This window comes from Poromitra crassiceps (genome assembly GCF_964638095.1).
Source record: "Poromitra crassiceps genome assembly, chromosome: 16".
Taxonomy (NCBI): Eukaryota; Metazoa; Chordata; class Actinopteri; order Beryciformes; family Melamphaidae; genus Poromitra; species Poromitra crassiceps.
Window position 1 is genome coordinate 36,271,118 of NC_139645.1, and position 18,225 is coordinate 36,289,342.

At 44.1% G+C, this 18,225-nt stretch overlaps 1 protein-coding gene across 1 annotated transcript in view; it reads left to right on the forward strand.

Moving 5' to 3' along the window:
* The window catches only part of LOC310791616 (NLR family CARD domain-containing protein 3-like), a gene marked incomplete at both ends in the record, with an annotated part of 53,543 nt that overhangs the window by 23,738 nt on the left and 11,580 nt on the right, over positions 1-18,225 (forward strand). The window contains 2 exons of the mRNA XM_083653280.1: positions 1,986-2,138; positions 17,943-18,118. Coding sequence (XP_083509406.1) covers positions 1,986-2,138; positions 17,943-18,118 — 329 coding nt within the window. The remainder of the gene's footprint in view (positions 1-1,985; positions 2,139-17,942; positions 18,119-18,225) is intronic.

Consider the following 18,225-nt stretch of genomic DNA (forward strand, 5'->3'; position numbering starts at 1 on the left):
ACTCCGCTCCGGCCGTTTGAACTCCCCACCTCTCCCGCTTCACTCCTGCTCCCTCGACCCGCTCCCCACCCCCCTGCTGAAATCATGTATTCCTGTCCTCACTAACCTCTTCAACTCCTCATTGTCCCACGGCAGTGTCACCTACGCCTTCACAACTGCCGCTGTTACTCCAACCCTGAAAAAAACTGGTCTCGATCTAGGTCTCTTTCACATAATAAGCTGGTGGACTCGGTGCGATTCGGGGGGTAAAGTTGCAACATTGTTGTGATTTTCATTTGGTCTGGTTCACTTTCACACAGCAATTTGTCACAAGCCACCAAACTTTCTAAACAATGTCACGTGGTCGAAACAGTCACTCGTCTATTGGACAGAATAGAGAAGGGAAATCTCTCCTCTCTCCAGCAGGCTTCTTGCCTGGCTGAGGGCTGACTGAACAACACAAGTGAATCCGAAAACACAAACCATGGAGCAACACCACCTGCGATATTGGGATTTCTGGTTTTACTATCAAATAAATATTTGACAAGAATGTGCCAAATATGAGCAGCAGATGAGGCAGCAAGCTGTTGAACATTTCATTCTGCAGATGAGACGAGTAGCCTACGTACTGCATGAGTGCATCAGATGCACTGGCGCTCTTGTGTTTGCTTGATGATGATGATGACGATGATGATGATGATAATAATAAAGGGAAATGACACAGATATGATGGTTTCCATGCCTGACCCATTCACTTGAATAGAACTGGCCCCAATGCAAAATTCGAACAGACAGTAACATGACAATAAGAGTCTAAATTACTATGCCTTTTGTCATTGTGTTTTATCTGCAGACTTAGCAGCCATAGGCTTTCGGTTCTATAAATGCCTTTATGTAATTTTTGTATTGACTAGGTGTTAGAGAATGGAATTTCCACTCCTCATCCACTAATGTATATGTATGTATATACAATACAATATAAACCAAATGAACTTGAAGCCAGGAGTCTTCCTGGACTCCTGGCTTCAAGTTCATTTGGTTTATATTGTTATGTATATACATTAGCGGATGAGGAGTGGAAATTCCATTCTCTAACACTAGGCTATCCACCTATTTCACATTCCACCCAAAGCAGCCATTTTGTGTGTAAAAGACAGGAAGCCTACTTAGCCTATCATCCATCTTTGCTCACTACTCTTTTTTCTTTTTTATCCCAAGTATGCATAGAATTTTTTTCCCCCAACATTGTATTTATTGTTTTCAATTAACACATTTAAACATCCATACAAATTACAATACAAACATCCCATACATATCCCACCTCCCTCCCCTCCCCACAATAGCACAACAGAAAAACAAACAAACAAAACAAAGAAACACACCGACATACAGACCATGATTCTCCTGGGGGCTGACTAATTTAACTTACACTTTTTCAGTTACATCTTGACTCATGTACAGGTACATAGAATGGAATATAGAGAGCAAATGGAATAAAGAAGCAAAAAAAGCAGATGAAAACAAAAACAGTCAATCTTTCAAACAGTCCCAGGTGCTTCCATCATGTCGGCCACATCTGTCCTCTCTAGATAACAAATGAAAGGGCCCCAAATGCTGTCATACAATTCCTGTTTACCCCTGATGGTATATGTGATTTTTTCTAAGGGCAGAGTTGTGGTTAATTCAGACATCCATCTACCTATACCCGGCCTACCAACCTGTTTCCAAGTTATGGCAATAACATAGAATTTTTTTTAATACAAAAACGTGAAATGATTCTTGGTTATCGTATCGGTTATCGGCCAGGAGAAGCAGATATTTATTGGTTATTGTATCGGCTGAAAAAATTCCATATGGTGCACCCCTAAATACAGTCAAAATGGCCTTTAGGTCTAAAACCAGGTTGGATGTTTAGCTGAAGCATTGCTGCTCCGCCCCCCCTGACACCGCTAAAGCACACACTCAAATTTTAAATGTCACAGCTTCCATACTTTTTGTCTTTGCAGGAGAAACACTCTACGGGAAACTAGGGGGCAGTGTTGTCCTCAGGCCAGACTTGTCCTCTGTGACTGGCTCCATCACAGCCATACGTTGGAAACATGGAGAGGCGTTGGCCATGATCTGGTTTGGAAAGGAGGTGACGCCCTACAAACTCAAAGGTAAACTCAGACACAGTGGTTGACTTAAGCTCGGATTTAACAGGGGGTGGGAGGGTCAAGTTGTTCTCTCAGATGTTTGCTGAATGGTAGGCTACTGTGGTTTTTAGATTTATTGGAGATGCATTCAGTACTGTGTAGGTGGAGAGAGCACTGTAACCTGGTTTGTTACTAGTGTTAATTTTGTAGACGAAAACTATAACAAAAAATGTTAGTCGACTACCTTTTTCCCCAAGACTAAGACGAGACTAAAATGTTCAGACTTTTAGTTTCAGTGTTAATTATAATCGTTCCAGTGTAAAGTCCCACTGATTGTCACACAATGTGTGAAATTTGTTCTCCACATTTGACCCATCCCCTGGGGGAGCGGTGAGCGGTGAGCGTGCGCCACGCTCGGGAATCATATGGTGATCTAACCCCCCAATTCCAACCCTTTGATGCTGAGTGCCAAGCAGGGAGGCAAATGGGTCCCATTTTTATAGTCTTTGGTATGACTCGGCCGGGGATCAAACTCACGACCTTCCAGTCTCAGGGCGGACACTCAGACCACAAGGCCACTGAGCTGGCTACTAAGCTGGTTAGTGTTAATTTTGTCAGCTATTTTTCAATTTTGTCTTAGTCCCGTGTTAAATGTCCTTGTTAGTCTGTATCATTTAGTCAACCTCATAGTTTTAGTCGACTAAAAGTTTGAGCATTTAATTCTCAGCTTAGTCAAATAAAACCATAAGTATTTTAGTCTAGTTTTAGTCAACAAAAACTATTCACATTTTAGTCTAGTTTTAGTCAATGAAAACTGTTGAATCTGCTGATGTGCTTGCACTAGTAATTGTAATTCGAAGCAGTGTTGGCAACTCTTTCCCGGGGGAAAGTAGCTAATGGTGACTCTGCCCACCTGGGCCAGCGTCAGCGTACAGCAGTAGCAACGACAAGTGGACCGTATTTACAGTCCCTGCTCAGCCCGCAGCTGAGGGGAGAATGGAGGGAGGCTGGCTGTGCTGTGCAGAAAGCACTCAGACTTCTCTGGATATAATGTAGACAAGCAAGTAGGTGTACATTTTGGGAACACAATGCCTCATACACATATAGATAAGACCCTTAGCTAAGACTGGGTGGGTTCTGTTGTAACTACTGTAATTTTTTTAAGACAGCTACATGTCAGCTACATCTATGGTGCTGCAGCACAGGAACCTGAACTGCTGCATTGAGGGGGGGAAACAGTCTATTAGTGTTAATTTTGTTGTCTATTTTTAAATTTAGTCGTAGTCTAGCCCAGTAGGCCCTGTAGTAAAATGTCCTTGTTAGTTTTTATCATATTTAGTCAACCTCATCCACTTTTTGTTTAGTCAAGTTTTAGTCGACTAAAAGTTTGACTACCGTAAATTCCGGACTATAAGCCGCGGCTTTTTTCCCGTTTTTTGGCCTGTTTTGGCCCCTGCGGCTTATATAACGGTGCGGCTTATCTATGGATTTTTTCAAAAAATAAATAAATAATAATAATAATTCTCTCTTTTTTAGCACTCTTTCTAACTATAAATCCACTTCTGTTTTAATTTCCTCTCTTGCCCTCTTTTAACAACATAACATAACATAACATAACACAACACAGGTGGTGTTGTGTTATATTGTTTTGTTGAAATGTTAATAAATGGGAGCTTCCTCAAACAGCCATCTCTTTCCCGACAATCCCCTCTGTGCATGAACCCTTACATATGGTAATTAAACATTAAAACACAATAAACAAAAAATAAAAAAAATAAAAAAAATACCATTAAAACACCCGCGGCTTATAGTCCGGTGCGGCTTATATATGTAAAAAACAGTCAACTTTGCAGGTGCGGCTTATACTCCGGTGCGGCTTATAGTGCGGAATTTACGGTATTTTAGTCTCGTAAGTCAATGAAACTAAAAGTCTGAACATTTCAGAATCAGAATCAGAATCAGAAAGACTTTAATAATCCCCGGGGGGAAATTGGGACAAGTCACAGTTGCTCGTTCACAAAACACACATAGCCTAAAATAAATACACAATAGTAGTGCAGTAGTAAAATAAGCAGAATAAAACACAACATAGCATGGAATAAACAGTATAAACAGTATAAACAGTATAAACGTTAACCAGTATTAATGCGATAGGAGCAAAATAGTGGAGTACGTCTAAGTAAGCAAATACGTAGAGTAAGTATACCTTACGTGTCAATTGACTTTCTTGCACACTGAACTTATATTATTCGGCTTGCCCCATACGTTACACGTGGCTCAGCCAGGCACATTTTCCAGTTAGCCTATCTTTATTGCACACTGAACCTGTATTATTATTCGGCTTGCCCTATACGTTAAACGTGGCTCAGCCAGACACTTTTCCAGTTAGCCTATCGGCTGGCTCAATCTCAGGGAGAATGAGCGTCTCCGAGGTGCTCTTTTAAGAGAGGCATTAAATAGGCCGATGGCCACAGGCAGGAATGATTTATTTTAGTTTGACTAACACGCCATGGAGTGGGTGCGAGTCATTGCTCATGATGGAGCGTAGCCTGGATAACGTTCTCTTCTCTGACACCGCAGTCAGAGAGCCCAGGTCCAGCCCCACAATGTCCCTGGCCTTACGGATCAGTTTGTTAAGTCTGTTGGCATCCGCCGCCTTCAGCCTGCTGCCCCAGCACACAATAGCATAGAGGAAGGCACTAGCCACTACCGACTCATAGAACATCCTCAGCATGGTCCGGCAGACGTTGAAGGACCTCAGTCTTCTCAGAAAGTAGAGACGGCTTTGCCCCTTCTTGTAGAGTGCATCAGAGTTCTTAGCCCAGTCCAGTTTGTTGTCAATGTACACTCCAAGGTACTTGTAATCCTCCACTATGTCAACACTGACCCCGTGGATTGAAACAGGGGTCACCGAAGCCTTGACCCTCCTCAGGTCCACCACCAGCTCCTTTGTCTTTGACACGTTGAGCTGCAGGTGGTTCTGCTGACACCATGTGACAAAGTTGGCCACCACATCCCGATACTCATCTTCATCACCATCTTTGATACATCCCACTATCGCAGAGTCGTCAGAGAACTTCTGAAGGTGGCAAGACTCAGTCTGGTAGGTGAAGTCCGTGGTGTAGATGGTGAAGAAGAAGGGAGAGAAGACTGTCCCCTGTGGAGCTCCCGTATTGCTGACCACTCTGTCTGACACACAGTTCTGTAGGCGCACATACTGTGGTCTGCCAGACAGGTAGTCCACAATCCAGGCCACCAGGGGGGCATCCACTCGCATCGCCGTCAGCTTCTCACCCAGTAGAGCCGGCCTGATGGTGTTGAACGCACTGGAGAAGTCAAAGAACATGACTCTCACAGTGCTGGCTGGGTTGTCCAGGTGAGCGTAGGCGCGGTTGGTCAGGTAGATGGCCGCGTCCTCCACTCCCAGTCGGGGCTGGTAGGCGAACTGGAGGGGGTCAAGGGATGGTTTGACCATAGGCCTGAGCTGCTCCAGGACGAGTTTCTCCAGGGTCTTCATGATGTGGGACGTCAAAGCTACCGGCCTGTAGTCATTGGAGCCGCTGGGTCTAAGCTTTTTCGGTACAGGAACGATACAGGACGTTTTCCACATCACAGGGACCTTCTGGAGACTCAGGCTCTTGTTGAAGATCAGCTGTAGCACATCATACAGCTGGGGGGCACAGGCTTTGAGCACCATGGGGCTGACGCCATCTGGGCCAGCTGCTTTTCTCGTGTGTAATCTCCTCAGCTGATTCTTCACCTGGTCCGCTGTGATGGTCAGCGTGGGTGGGGGGGGGGGGTGGCATCATCAGCTCTGAAGCCCTTCGGGGGGGGGGGGGGGAGGAGGGGGGATGTGGCCTCGTCTCTGGGTGACGGGGTATGAGGGGGGGGGGAAGGTGGGCCATCAGCCGGAGCCAGAGGGAGAGAGAGGGGGGGGAGCCGTATGGCGGGGGCTGCTGTTAGAGTGCTGCGGTCAGGAGAGTCGGGGGGGGGGGGGCCCCCGGGCCAGCTACATCAAATCTATTGAAGAACAGATTCAATTCATTGGCCCGATCAACCCCCCCCTCCACCCCCTCTTCTCCACCCAGTCTCTTCTTAATCTTGGGGGAAAAGGTAGTCGTCATAGTCATTTTTCGTCATAGTTTTTGTTGACGAAATTAACACTACACTCACACACACACCTTATTTGGGTGAATGTAGGCACATTGTAAAGCGCCTTGGATAAAAGCACTATATAAATGCAGTCCATTTATCATTTACCATTTACTTACACACACAACACCAGGCTGGAATACCACCAAGCGATAATCGTGTGTGTGTGTGTGTGTGTGTGTGTGTGTGTGTGTGTTAATTTCGTCGAAGAAAACTATGACGGAAAATGTTAGTCGACTACCTCTTTCCCCAAGACTAAGACAAGACTAAAATGTTCGGACTTTTAGTTTCATTGACTAAGACAAGACTAAAATACTCAAACTTTTAGTCGACTAAAACTTGACTAAACAAAAAGAGGATGAGGTTGACTAAATATGATAAAAACTAACAAGGATATTTGACACAGGACTAAGACTACGGCTAAATTTAAAAATAGACGACAAAATGAAAGGCCCATTCCGTCAATTGTCACTGTTACTGACGCCGGTGGCCGTTAGAGTAACTGCAGGCAGCATGTGAATGAGCTGACATGCGGGCACCGTATACTCGCACGGCGCACGCGGAGGTGTTGGTTGCTGTGTAACGTTAACTCATAAAAGTCACTTGAAAACGGCAACCTGGACAATTTATCGGTCAGATCAGCCTCGAGATGCCCAGGAAGGATTCTGGATGAATTATCGGACGTTATTGTGGCATGTTTGGCCGTGTTTTGGCTTGCGTTGGCTGTGGGGAAATGGATAGGATATTCACGTTACCGTGAGCCAGGAACAACCCTGCTCCCCCTGTATGCACGGTACCGTCTAATGCCTGGAGTTGACCAAACTGAACAATCAAACAATGTTTCATAAGCATAACAGTAACGTTAGGCATATTTACGACTGTTACATTCATTATCCACACAAGACGGTAACGTTATTAGTGGAGCTCGGTGGTAATTTATATAAATGTAAATTAACACTTTGAGTGCCACGGCCCTTGGGCAAAAGGTGCTGTACTGTGCCACATAGGCCGCAATGCATTTTAAAACAGTCATATAATTTCTTTAATAATTACTATGTAAACACTGAACACGCACAAATAACGATGAGACTCTCTTCTATCACCTGCAAAAAAAAGTTTATTGATCCCATTTTCCGTTCTTTAGTTATGAGCCGGAGAAGATAGCTTGATTTGACCAAAAACAGCCATTTTTTTCTAGAAACCTGAGATATTCAGCCTTTTGTGAAAGGAAGCATTTCAAGCACATCATTGACTCATTGCTAATATTTTCTGATGTAATGACACCTCAAAAATAATTTCCTTCAATAAAAGAGTGAAAACAAAGGAATTTTGTTTGGCCAAATAATATTTTTTAGCTGCAACCAGCAGCGCTGGCCCCTGCGTGCGCAGACCCTACACCAGCGATCCTCAAAGTCCGGACTCCGGTCCGCATCCGGACCCAGACGCCATCCTATCCGGACCGAGCCCTATAACCTACAAATCAGTGAATAGTTACATTTTCACGGAGCATTTCTATTTTAACCGGCACATGCTTTTCTAGCCTTTACGGTACTGGTTTATCTGTCAGGAAGCTCACAGACCAATGCATGCGCTGTAAATCATCACACGTGATGCTACTCAGCCAATCAACAAGCGAATCGATTCTGCCTGCTGCTGCTGCGGGAGAGTTGACACACGGCGGAGGAGAGGTGAGACTCAGAGAAATGCGAGAGAAGTATTTCACATCGCGTGCTCAAAAGAAACGAGTAGACCGCGAAAACAAAGCTTTAGTTTTAATCCAGAGCAGGCAGACTCATGTTCATTCATTGGTCTCACGAGCAGTTCAAAATCAGTATGTCTCGTGAAGTGTGATGCGATCCTGACCAGCTGTCTATGGAAGCACCACACATGAGCAAACACACACTCAAATCCAGGGCGCACACACACCGGCATGCAAAGTTTGCATTGCGAGCGACCGATAGATAGAAAGACAGACAGACAGACAGGCAGGCAGGCAGGCAGGCAGGCACAGACAGAGTGCTCACTTCTATCAAGAGAAAAGGAGGTTTGTTGGCTGAGAGCCTGACTGATAAAATGTGAAATGGAGTTAAGAAAAGGAAGACAAGGGGGAACTTATTTTTCTAAAATTAAAGCACTTTATTTTAAGATGCAAATTTTCCCAAAGCACTCTGTTGTGTTATTTCTAAATGGAGCCATTATTTTACTTGAAATGAGAAAATAACATGTATTTATTATTAGTGTAGGCTAGTTATTTATAATTAATCCAGTTAAATATGAAAACTGTAAATGAACATTATTGATGTTTATTTTGATTTAACAGTCAGTCATTGACTACATACAGACGTTGTACCATTAGGCTACTGCAATCATTGAAGTAGCCTAAGTTCAATGGCACTGAATCATAACGCAAGCTCAATGTTCCGGACCTTCGCTTGAGGACATTTTCTCTATCTGGACCTCTTAGAATTTTAATTGAGTGCCCCATGCCCTACACCTTCTTGCTGGTCTTGATTTACTGCTGGTGGGCATCAGATAGCCTATTCTAGCTTGTTTGCTCTCTGTGCATCGAGCCTGCTGCAGCTGCCTGGGTCTGTTGTATGCTGTAGTGCCCTGCGTGCCCCCCCCCCCCCCCCCCCCCGTTGTGGGAGGAGTGTCTCTCTGGGCTCTGCTGTGAGTGCGTTTGCTCTGCGTGTGCCTTGCACTGAAAAGTCCGCTACATCCAGCTTTTTTACAGCCGCGTGTATTTGTCACCAGCTCCCATGCTTCCAGTTGAGAATAATAACAACTCCACATGCGGATGGGCTGTAGCAGCGGACACGGAGGTGCTCAATTGTGACAGCAGATTGGCTGCTGCAGGCACAGCTACGTTATGCTTCAATGAAGCAGCTGCATACGGACGGATGCGATGCGATTTCCTTTTCCCCAACGACTTCTTCTGTGTGTTTTACTCCACGTTCTCTCATCTGGAGAGCGCTGTCGCCACCTAAGGGTTCTGTAAAATAGGTTAGACACATTCAATAGCTCTCATATTGTAAGAGGCGATGTAAGAGGCTTAGATCGACACCCCCCCCCCCCCGTCAAAAAAACAATTTGGAGTTATTGACGCCATTTGGCGTCGCTGGCAGCGTACGGTAAATTTCTCTTGACGCCATATGGCGTCGCTGGCACTCAATGTGTTAATATTAGTTAGCCGCGATTAGCATCAAGCTAACGTTACTATGTGCAGTCCTACTGCAGCTAACTGCAGTCAGAGCCTTCTCCCCCGGTACGTCTTGACCAAACTGAACAGTCAAACAATGTACCGTAAGCATAACAGACAGTAGGCTAACGTTAGGCATATTTCCAACTGTTAGATTCATTATCAACACAAGACAGTAACGTTATTAGTGGGGCTGGTGGTAATTTCTATAAATATAGCTAAATCTATTAGTTAGCCGCGTATAGCCGGAGCCAGGACAAGAGGCAGGCTCATGAACGCGCAGACGTCACATCCTTTAGCTGTGGCGGGAAATGCTAACCCCTTCGAAACTGCGGTATTTCCATGTATCTTCTGAACGGCTGGTCGGAGAGAAACGGCCCTGGTCGCCATTTTTAAGTTATGTCAAGGCGCATTCACTCATAAAAAACACTTTGTGCACATTTATTTCTCGCCAGAACCGACGGAATGGGCCTTTAACACTAATTATAGACTGTTTCCCCCGCTCAATGCAGCAATTCAGGTCCTTGTGCTGCAGCATCATAGATCTAGCTGACATTTAGCTTAAAAACATTACAGTAGTTACAACAGAACCCACCCAGTCTTAGCTAAGGGTCTTATCTATATGTGTACGAGGCATTGTGTTCCCAAAATGTACACCTACTTGCTTGTCTACGTTATATCCAGAGAAGTCTGAGTGCTTTCCACACAGCACAGCCAGCCTCCCTCCTTCTCCCCTCAGCTGCGGGCTGAGCAGGGACTATAAATACAGTCCACTTGTCGTTGCTACTGCCGTACGCTAACGCTGGCCCGGGTGGGCAGAGTCACCATTAGCTACTTTCCCCCGGGAAAGAGTTGCCAACACTGCTTCGAATTACAATTACTAGTACAAGCGCATCAGCAGATTCAACAGTTTTCATTGACTAAAACTAGACTAAAATGTGAATAGTTTTTGTTGACTAAAACTAGACTAAAATACTTATGGTTTTATTTGACTAAGCTGAGAATAAAATGCTCAAACTTTTTTATTAACACTAGTGTGTGTGTGTCTGCGTCCGCCCGTCCGTCCATAGGCTTACGGAGTTGTAAGGCGAGTTGTAATTGCTCTGATCTCCTCCAAATTTTGCCAAAACACTTTTCAGGGGTCTGACATGAATCCGGCTAGGGGGAGAAATGCAGCCATAAAGTGGCGCTACAGCAATGTTTTAGATTTTAAATGGGGGAGTGTGCTGCCGGGAACCCGGCGGATTGCACTGCTGAAATTCGGAGGTGTCCATAGTCATAGCGTCACCTACTGGCAAGACAAAATCTTGTCATCTTCAAACTTGGCAGGGTGCGCTGCTTTGGACTCAACAGAGTGCAGTGTCAAATAAATGTCATGCAATTCAGACATGTGTCAGCACCACCTACTGGCAACACAATAGATTATCTAGAGTACTGTTCGTCCGATCGACTTCAAACCTGGGGACTGCACTGCTGGGAACCCGACGGAGTGCGGTGCCGAATTTCTGAGATACACATACTCATAGCACCACCTACTGGCAGCACAAAAGTTAGTTAGTTAAGTTTATTTGATATGGACATCAGAGAGCATTAGAGATGTAAGTTCATACATGTGCACAACAACCAGATACACAGTGTTTAGTGTTTATAGCGGAACACTAATTTTCAACACCTGTCCACAGGCGGCGTTTACATTAAAATACACCCCGGAATACATACACACAAAAACATAATCAAATATAGCCGCAAGCGGCGATGGGCGGGGTTCAAGCCTTGCGCAGATGACAAAGCTTCTGATTCTGACTAGGACATCCTCCTTGATATATCGGACAAGTTTCGCGATCATTGGACAAACAGGTGTGGAGTTACAGCCTTTTTTGTGTTAAGCCACGCCCATTTCTGGCGTTTATGGTGCCCCCTTTTGGTCGAATTGCACAAAATTTGACACGCATGGTCTGGGATGGTCTCCGAAGATCTCCAGCAAGTTTCGTGAAGATTCCTTAATCGGTCATGAAGTTATGACAATTTAGCTGTGAGGCCACGCCCTCTCACAACTTTAACGATCAATATCTCCGAAACGAAAGTAGATTTCAAAAATTCCAAATTCAGCATTGTAGAGCTTGCTCCATAGATGCTTCCTGGCGATTTTGGTGCAAATCGGTCCAACGGTCTAGAAGGAGATGTCAAAAATGTGTTTTCCAAACTTTTCCAAATATCTCAAAAATTTTCCAGACAGACATTGAGGGTCCTTATGGCAAACTTGTAGAGCAGGTTCACCTGAACATCTGGAAAAAAAAAGTTTGAAAATCGGACCAACGGCGTGGAAGTTATGGCCTTTAACGTAAAACCGTCGATTATAGCGCCACCTTCAGGCCGATTCGAAAAATCTTTCATGAGCAGCTACCTGCCAACAATATCTGTCATTGGGCCAAATTTCAGGTCTCTACCATTTACCAACTCATGGGAATTTGCATCGGGGCAGATGAAAAAGAAGAAGAATAATAATCCGGCACAAAAACAATAGGGTTTCAGCCCCTTCAGGGCTTGAACCCCTAAATATAAAACACAAAAGTAAATACATACATAATGCATTGACAAGGATGTACACAAAATACAGACGTAGTACACAGAGTACCACCAGAGGTCTACGTGTGTATTAGGTGTGAGAACAAAGTTGTTTATCTTTTAACCATGATTTAATACCCCTATAAAACATTAAAATCGTGTTGTATTTTCAGCTCAGTAGGTAGACAAAAGTGGATTATCTCGAGAACCGTTTGTCTGATTGACTTCAAACTTGGTGTTATTTTAATTTTTATTACCATTATTTATACAGGGGGAGTCTCACTGAGACCAATGCTCTCTTTTTCAGGAGTGCCCTGTTCACATTCACACACATTCATACCTGGAAGCTGACCAGTACAACCACAGTCTGATCTGCTGGCCACTGATCAGCTCCACTGGAGCGGTTGGGGTTCAGGGTTTGCTCAAGGGCACCTCAGTGGTGGTAATGAGAGAGGGGCAAGCGCTGCCTTTTCAATTTCCCCACCCAGATTTATCCTGCCGGTCCTGGGGATTGAACCAATGACCTTCCAGTCACACGCTTCCAGAACAGCCTTCAGAGCATACAATCACATTGAGAACATAGAGAGTGCAGCTCCTAATTTTACATACTTGGTGACATTCAATTCTGTTCAAATTTAAATGGGTGGTTAGTAACAGTTTTTCCCATGGTGTGACAAACTCAAAATACATATTTAAATATATTTATGTTTGGTTTCCAGGCACTTTAACAGAAAGTTGTGGCTGTACAGGACAACTGTGTGCTTTTAGTCAGCTTTCTTGGATAAATAATTTTCAGATCATGGTTGAGAACTGGTTGATAAGCTGCAATCATACATCTGATAGATGTGCCTGGCAAAGGGGAGGCCAGGCTTCGCTGTGCAATATGCCCTAACCCGACACACTGCACACCACATCTTCTAAATGCAACTGGGATACATCATCAGTGATGTAACCTGGGGTCGTTGGGTGTTTGGGGTCTCACAACATCATACACACTCGCCCAGGTGACCCAGCTGAGGCTAATTACGCCTCGGCTTGTATCCCAGCAGCAGCCACTCACGGATCTGACTACTTAATCTTCCTCTGCAATGTTGCTAGCGGACGGGTCCAAGAAACCCCAACCCGCTGCTGTGGAACTACTCCGCAGGGACCGGAACATCAGTGCATGGAGAGTCGAGGCACTGTGGTTCTCCCGGCCGAGCCCCCAGCTAACTCTAATCATCTTAAGAACACTGCTGAGAAGCTAACCCTAACTATGTTAAGAACTATGTTGAGAAGCTAACCCTGTTAAGAACTCTGTTGAGAAGCTAACCCCAACCATGTTGCTGCATATTTGAAGATCGTGGTGTCCTGAACACTTCAACTGGAGAGCTGAGGATCACAGGATTGATCAGAGGAGACAGTGGATCATACACAGCAGAGATCAACAACAACATCAACAGCGAGACTCATCTCAAAGTCATCTGTAAGTGTTTTATGTTTGCAGTTTGGCCAGTTTCAAGTGGATGATGTGGAGTTGTGGCTGGTTTTCCCCTGAATTCACCACTTGGTTTTAACTATATGTAAAGCTTGCTATTTCTGACAGCCCATGAAGGCAGCATTAGTGTGACAGGCAGCAACATCATTTTTCTGCTGGAGACACAGTAAAGCAGAGCCGAGACTCAATGTTAGACAGGAGAGGAATCATTAGAAAAGTGAATATCGATACTTCGATAAAAAATATAAACGAAATATATCAGGAGAGAATTATATACATAGATACGGGAGGAAGATCCGGACCGGAGACACAGAGGGAACAGGGAAGATAAAGAGGATTTGATGCTAGCTTTATACCTGATAGGAAAAAGACGATTTCGCTTGGAGGTGAAAACTGGAAGAGAAGGCTGCTCATCACGATATGAGAGGAGAGAGAGAAGAGTTCTGACTGTTTTTTTCGTAAACCCTGAACATAAAATGAGCATAAAATGTGGAACTCACTGCCCACACACATTAAACAGGATTGTAGTTGGAAGCATTTTAAAATGAATCTAAAGCAGTTCCTGAAGAGTAACTACCAATGTTCCCATGAATGACTGTCCATGGGTGGGTGGTGATGCCCTATGCTGTTTATTTTATATTTTATGTTCAATTTTTGATAGAACAATATACAAAGAAGACAGGCTCAGACACAGGAAAAGAAAGGAAAGAAAAATACATCATTGACATTCAACATTACAACGGGGTGCTATCAGCCGCATAAGGTGCTTATGTGTTTGTAAGAGATAATGTGCATGGGATCCCACGCAAGGGGTCCATGAGATTCCAGCCGGGCGAGCCATCCATCACCCCTAACCTCAGTCACTGGTCATTCTTAACCTCGTCAAAGTAGGCCAGAAACGGTTCCCAGATAGTTGAGAACTTTTTAAGCAAATTGGTTCTCAGGGACGTGCGTCTCTCCATCTGTAGAACAGAGATTGTGTCCCTCAGCCACACCTGAAAAGAAGGTGAAGAGGAGGACTTCCATTCCTTCAGAATGAGTCTTTTGGCGATAGTTGACCCCAGTGTCAGAGATTGTTGCACAGCTGTAGGGAAGTTCAGAGAGGACTCCGAGCAGCCGAATTTTGAGTGCAAATTACAATTGATCCTTTAGATCAGGCATCACCAAATGGTGGACCGCGGTCCGTGTCTGGACCCAGACCTATAACTGATAAATCTTTGATTATTATTCAACTTTGCATTTCTAGAGTTTACGGTACTAGTTCACCAGCCTCACAGACCAATTGCATGCATTGTAAATAATCGCATGTGATGATAGTCAGCCATTCGGGGTTGTGCTGGCAACCCATGTGATGCTACTCAGCCAATCAGGGCCGCTGCTCAGATGCTGGCTAAACAGTAATGGTGTCTCCCGTGTCCCGAAAAAGCAATGAGGGGTAAACAGCCATAAGTGCAGTTCTTGCAGAAATAGACTCAATAACAACAATTAAACATGACCACTATGCACCAGCTGAGTTTCTTGTTCTTCTGAGATGGATGGATTTGTACTGCATGTGGTGACGCTGATTGGCTGAAGGAGTTGTCTGTCAAGGCAAGTACTCCTGCCCACTGAAATCACTGTGGGGGCCTGATAGTCCAGTGACAGTCCAGACCAATGGTTCAGACTGATACGATTGTATGGGATCACAGTATTATCAGGATAGTTCTATCAGGCTGGGCCAGCTGGGCTACACTTCTCTCATTGACAAGAGAAAGTGGGGGAATTGCTAAAATGTGCTGAGATTGTTAAAATGTCAAGTGGAGTTAACTAAAAGAAGCAATCTGGGAACCCATCGGTTAAACTCTTTTTTTTAAATCAAATATTTTAGTTTATTCAAAATTATAAGTGACAAACATAATATACAATGATTGCATATCATAATAGCCAGTGAACCACCAGCAACAGTGATGATAAAAAAGGGGGAAATCAAACCAAAATACAGACAATAAAAAGAAAAAAGAAAAAAACATCCTCACTCCCACCCCCCACCCCAGGATTCCCCCCCCCCCCCCTAACCTCTGGGGGCAGAAGCCCCGTCTCAATGTGGTGCAACCGGAACTCAAGAGGCGTGGTCGGCAGCAGAAGAAAATCCCTTTCCGTTCCCTGCAAGCTCCAACCGACCTGCTGAGGGAATCCTAATCTCATAAAATGGCTCGCATAATTCCACCATGAATTCCACACTACTGCACGACGCCATGACACGCCGTCTTCTGATATTGTTTTGAGTTTGAGACCCCTAGTGGTAGAAAATTACATACTGCATGTTTAATACAGCATGATGTTCATCTTGTAAATTATGGTCCAATTAAGCCTCAAATAGACGAGAGAAAAGACGATGCTTTGACAGGGTTTTTCCTGCATAGACAATTACGAGGCGGCCGCCTCCATATAATTTAGCTCCGCCTCCAGCTCTTGACATGTGAAACCATACTGGCAAAAACGCTAACAAGCATTGCACTTGTGGCTTGCTGATGAAATAGTAGCTCAGCAACCTTTACAAGTAACGTTAGATATAGACATTAATTTGCCCCCTAAACCTTCAATCAAATAACCATTTCATACGAGCGTATTTATTTGCAAATGAAGGCTGGCTGGTTGCCTTTTCACAGCCACTTGTTCATGAGATGGTAAACTGCAATGTAGCCGTGCCCATTAGCCTCCGCTTAGCTACAATAACGTTATCAGACATCAGTGCAGCTACGTGCTCCGGCTCACGATAAAGAGCCTTTTTGAAAGCACAGTCTGCAGTCCTGCTGCTTAATGCTGTTTCCAACCAGGAAAAATATGTTTTCGAGGGAATATCAGCTCTCTTATCATTAGTGCGACTGTGTTTAGCAGCTCCCATCGGCTCCTTACAACTACCCATGTCCGCTAGCGACAACAACAATAAGACTTCTGGTCGGAGTCTTTCAAAATAACACATCTAAAGCACACATAAGCCATTGAAAGTGATAATAGGTTTATTTTGAAAATTAAATTAAATGTAAGGAAGTAGCCTACCCCAAAGACACGTTTAGATGCACAACAAAATAGAAAAAAAGTGACTGGCAAGAGCCTGCGAGAGCATGGTTTTACACAGACAGCTCACTTGACTCATAATGAAGTCATGCATTTGGTGAAGCTAACTGTATTGAGACAATTCACAACACATACACAAAGCTTTTTGTGCACAGTAGATCTCAGGACATTTTATTTTATTACATTCTTTATTCACTGATGGTCAGCAAGTATACTGCAATTATACTGAACATACAGTAACTGTTGGCTACTGATGTTTATTTAGCTATGATATTTATATTCTTTATTTCCTCAGTGCTCACTTCCAGAAGTTGACAATGCATAATGTTAATTTTTTTTTTAAATAAAGTTGGCCTATTTGTTCAAGAAAGCAGCGTTCTGAGTAGCTTTGCAGATAGTCATATCGGTGCACAATCCACATAGAAAAGGTCTATATCTGCTCAAAAATTCACTATGTCCGCACTCTGCAGCCATATCAGTAATCGGTGAATATCGGCTCTAGTACCACCTCTGCCTCATTTTGAACCAGAAAAAACCCTGTTTGGGGTGTGATTGACAGGTCACCTGTCCAGTGATCTCGCAGCTCACCTATCACGGACCAATAGCAGGCAGCTCTGTCTGGCAAAACAAAAGAACAAGATGGCAATGGTCAAAATGCCAAACTCAAGGCTTCAAAATGGTGACAATCATGGTGGCTACATGGATATGTTTATACAATCTATTAACATTGTGCCGAAACCCTCCCTCCATGTTACATGTTTGTTCATGTTAAAGGGATAGTTCTTTTATGTGAGGTGCGTGCATACAGTCAGTGTACTACATGCAGTAGAATGCAGCCGGCGTGGTTTCAGTTTGGAGAAATGGAGACCGGCCGCATCACGCAAGTAGAGCTGTCTGCTGAGTGTGAAGGCAACCAAAAACGTATATAAAAAAAAAAATGCTTCCATACTGCTCACCTGGTGTAATCCAAGACTCCACAAGCCCTCAGATACCAAGTTCACTTGAAAAAGTGTCTTTTACACCGTGTTTTTAGCTGAAATCTTCAGGTGTGGAGCTAAGTGGGGAAGAAGTGGGGCTGCTGCACCACCTGCACCTGAACCACTTCATGTATTTTTCTCATGGCCTCCTTCACCTTAAGCAGACAGCTCTACTTTCCTGACGTCCAAACTGGGACCAGGCTGGCTACATAAATGTAGTACACAAACTGTATGCAAGTACCTCATACAAACTCACACCAACAAATCCAAACTATCCCTTTAAGTGCACATTATGTGCACAAAGTGTGCGAGTGTCTCTGTCTCTTTCCAGCTGTCTGCATTGAGACAGAGAAAGAACAATGTGCATGTGAGTGATCTCCTCTTCTCTCCATCAACAACAGCTACTGTCTCTAAACCCTCCATCTCTACACTGTGTGATGCTGGTTTGACTCGCTGTCTTCTGAGCTGTGACTCAAACATCACCACAGACACTGAACCAGTCAGCTACACCTGGGAGAAAGACAACACCAGAGAGAATTCCACAGAGTTACTCAAACACCAAATGATCATTACAAAGGTAATGATAAATGCTACTGACAGTGTTTGTACCTCTGAGTCTTTCTGTCCATGTGTCAGTTAGTTAATGCACTGGTTCTCAAACCTTTTCACATCAACTGACACAAA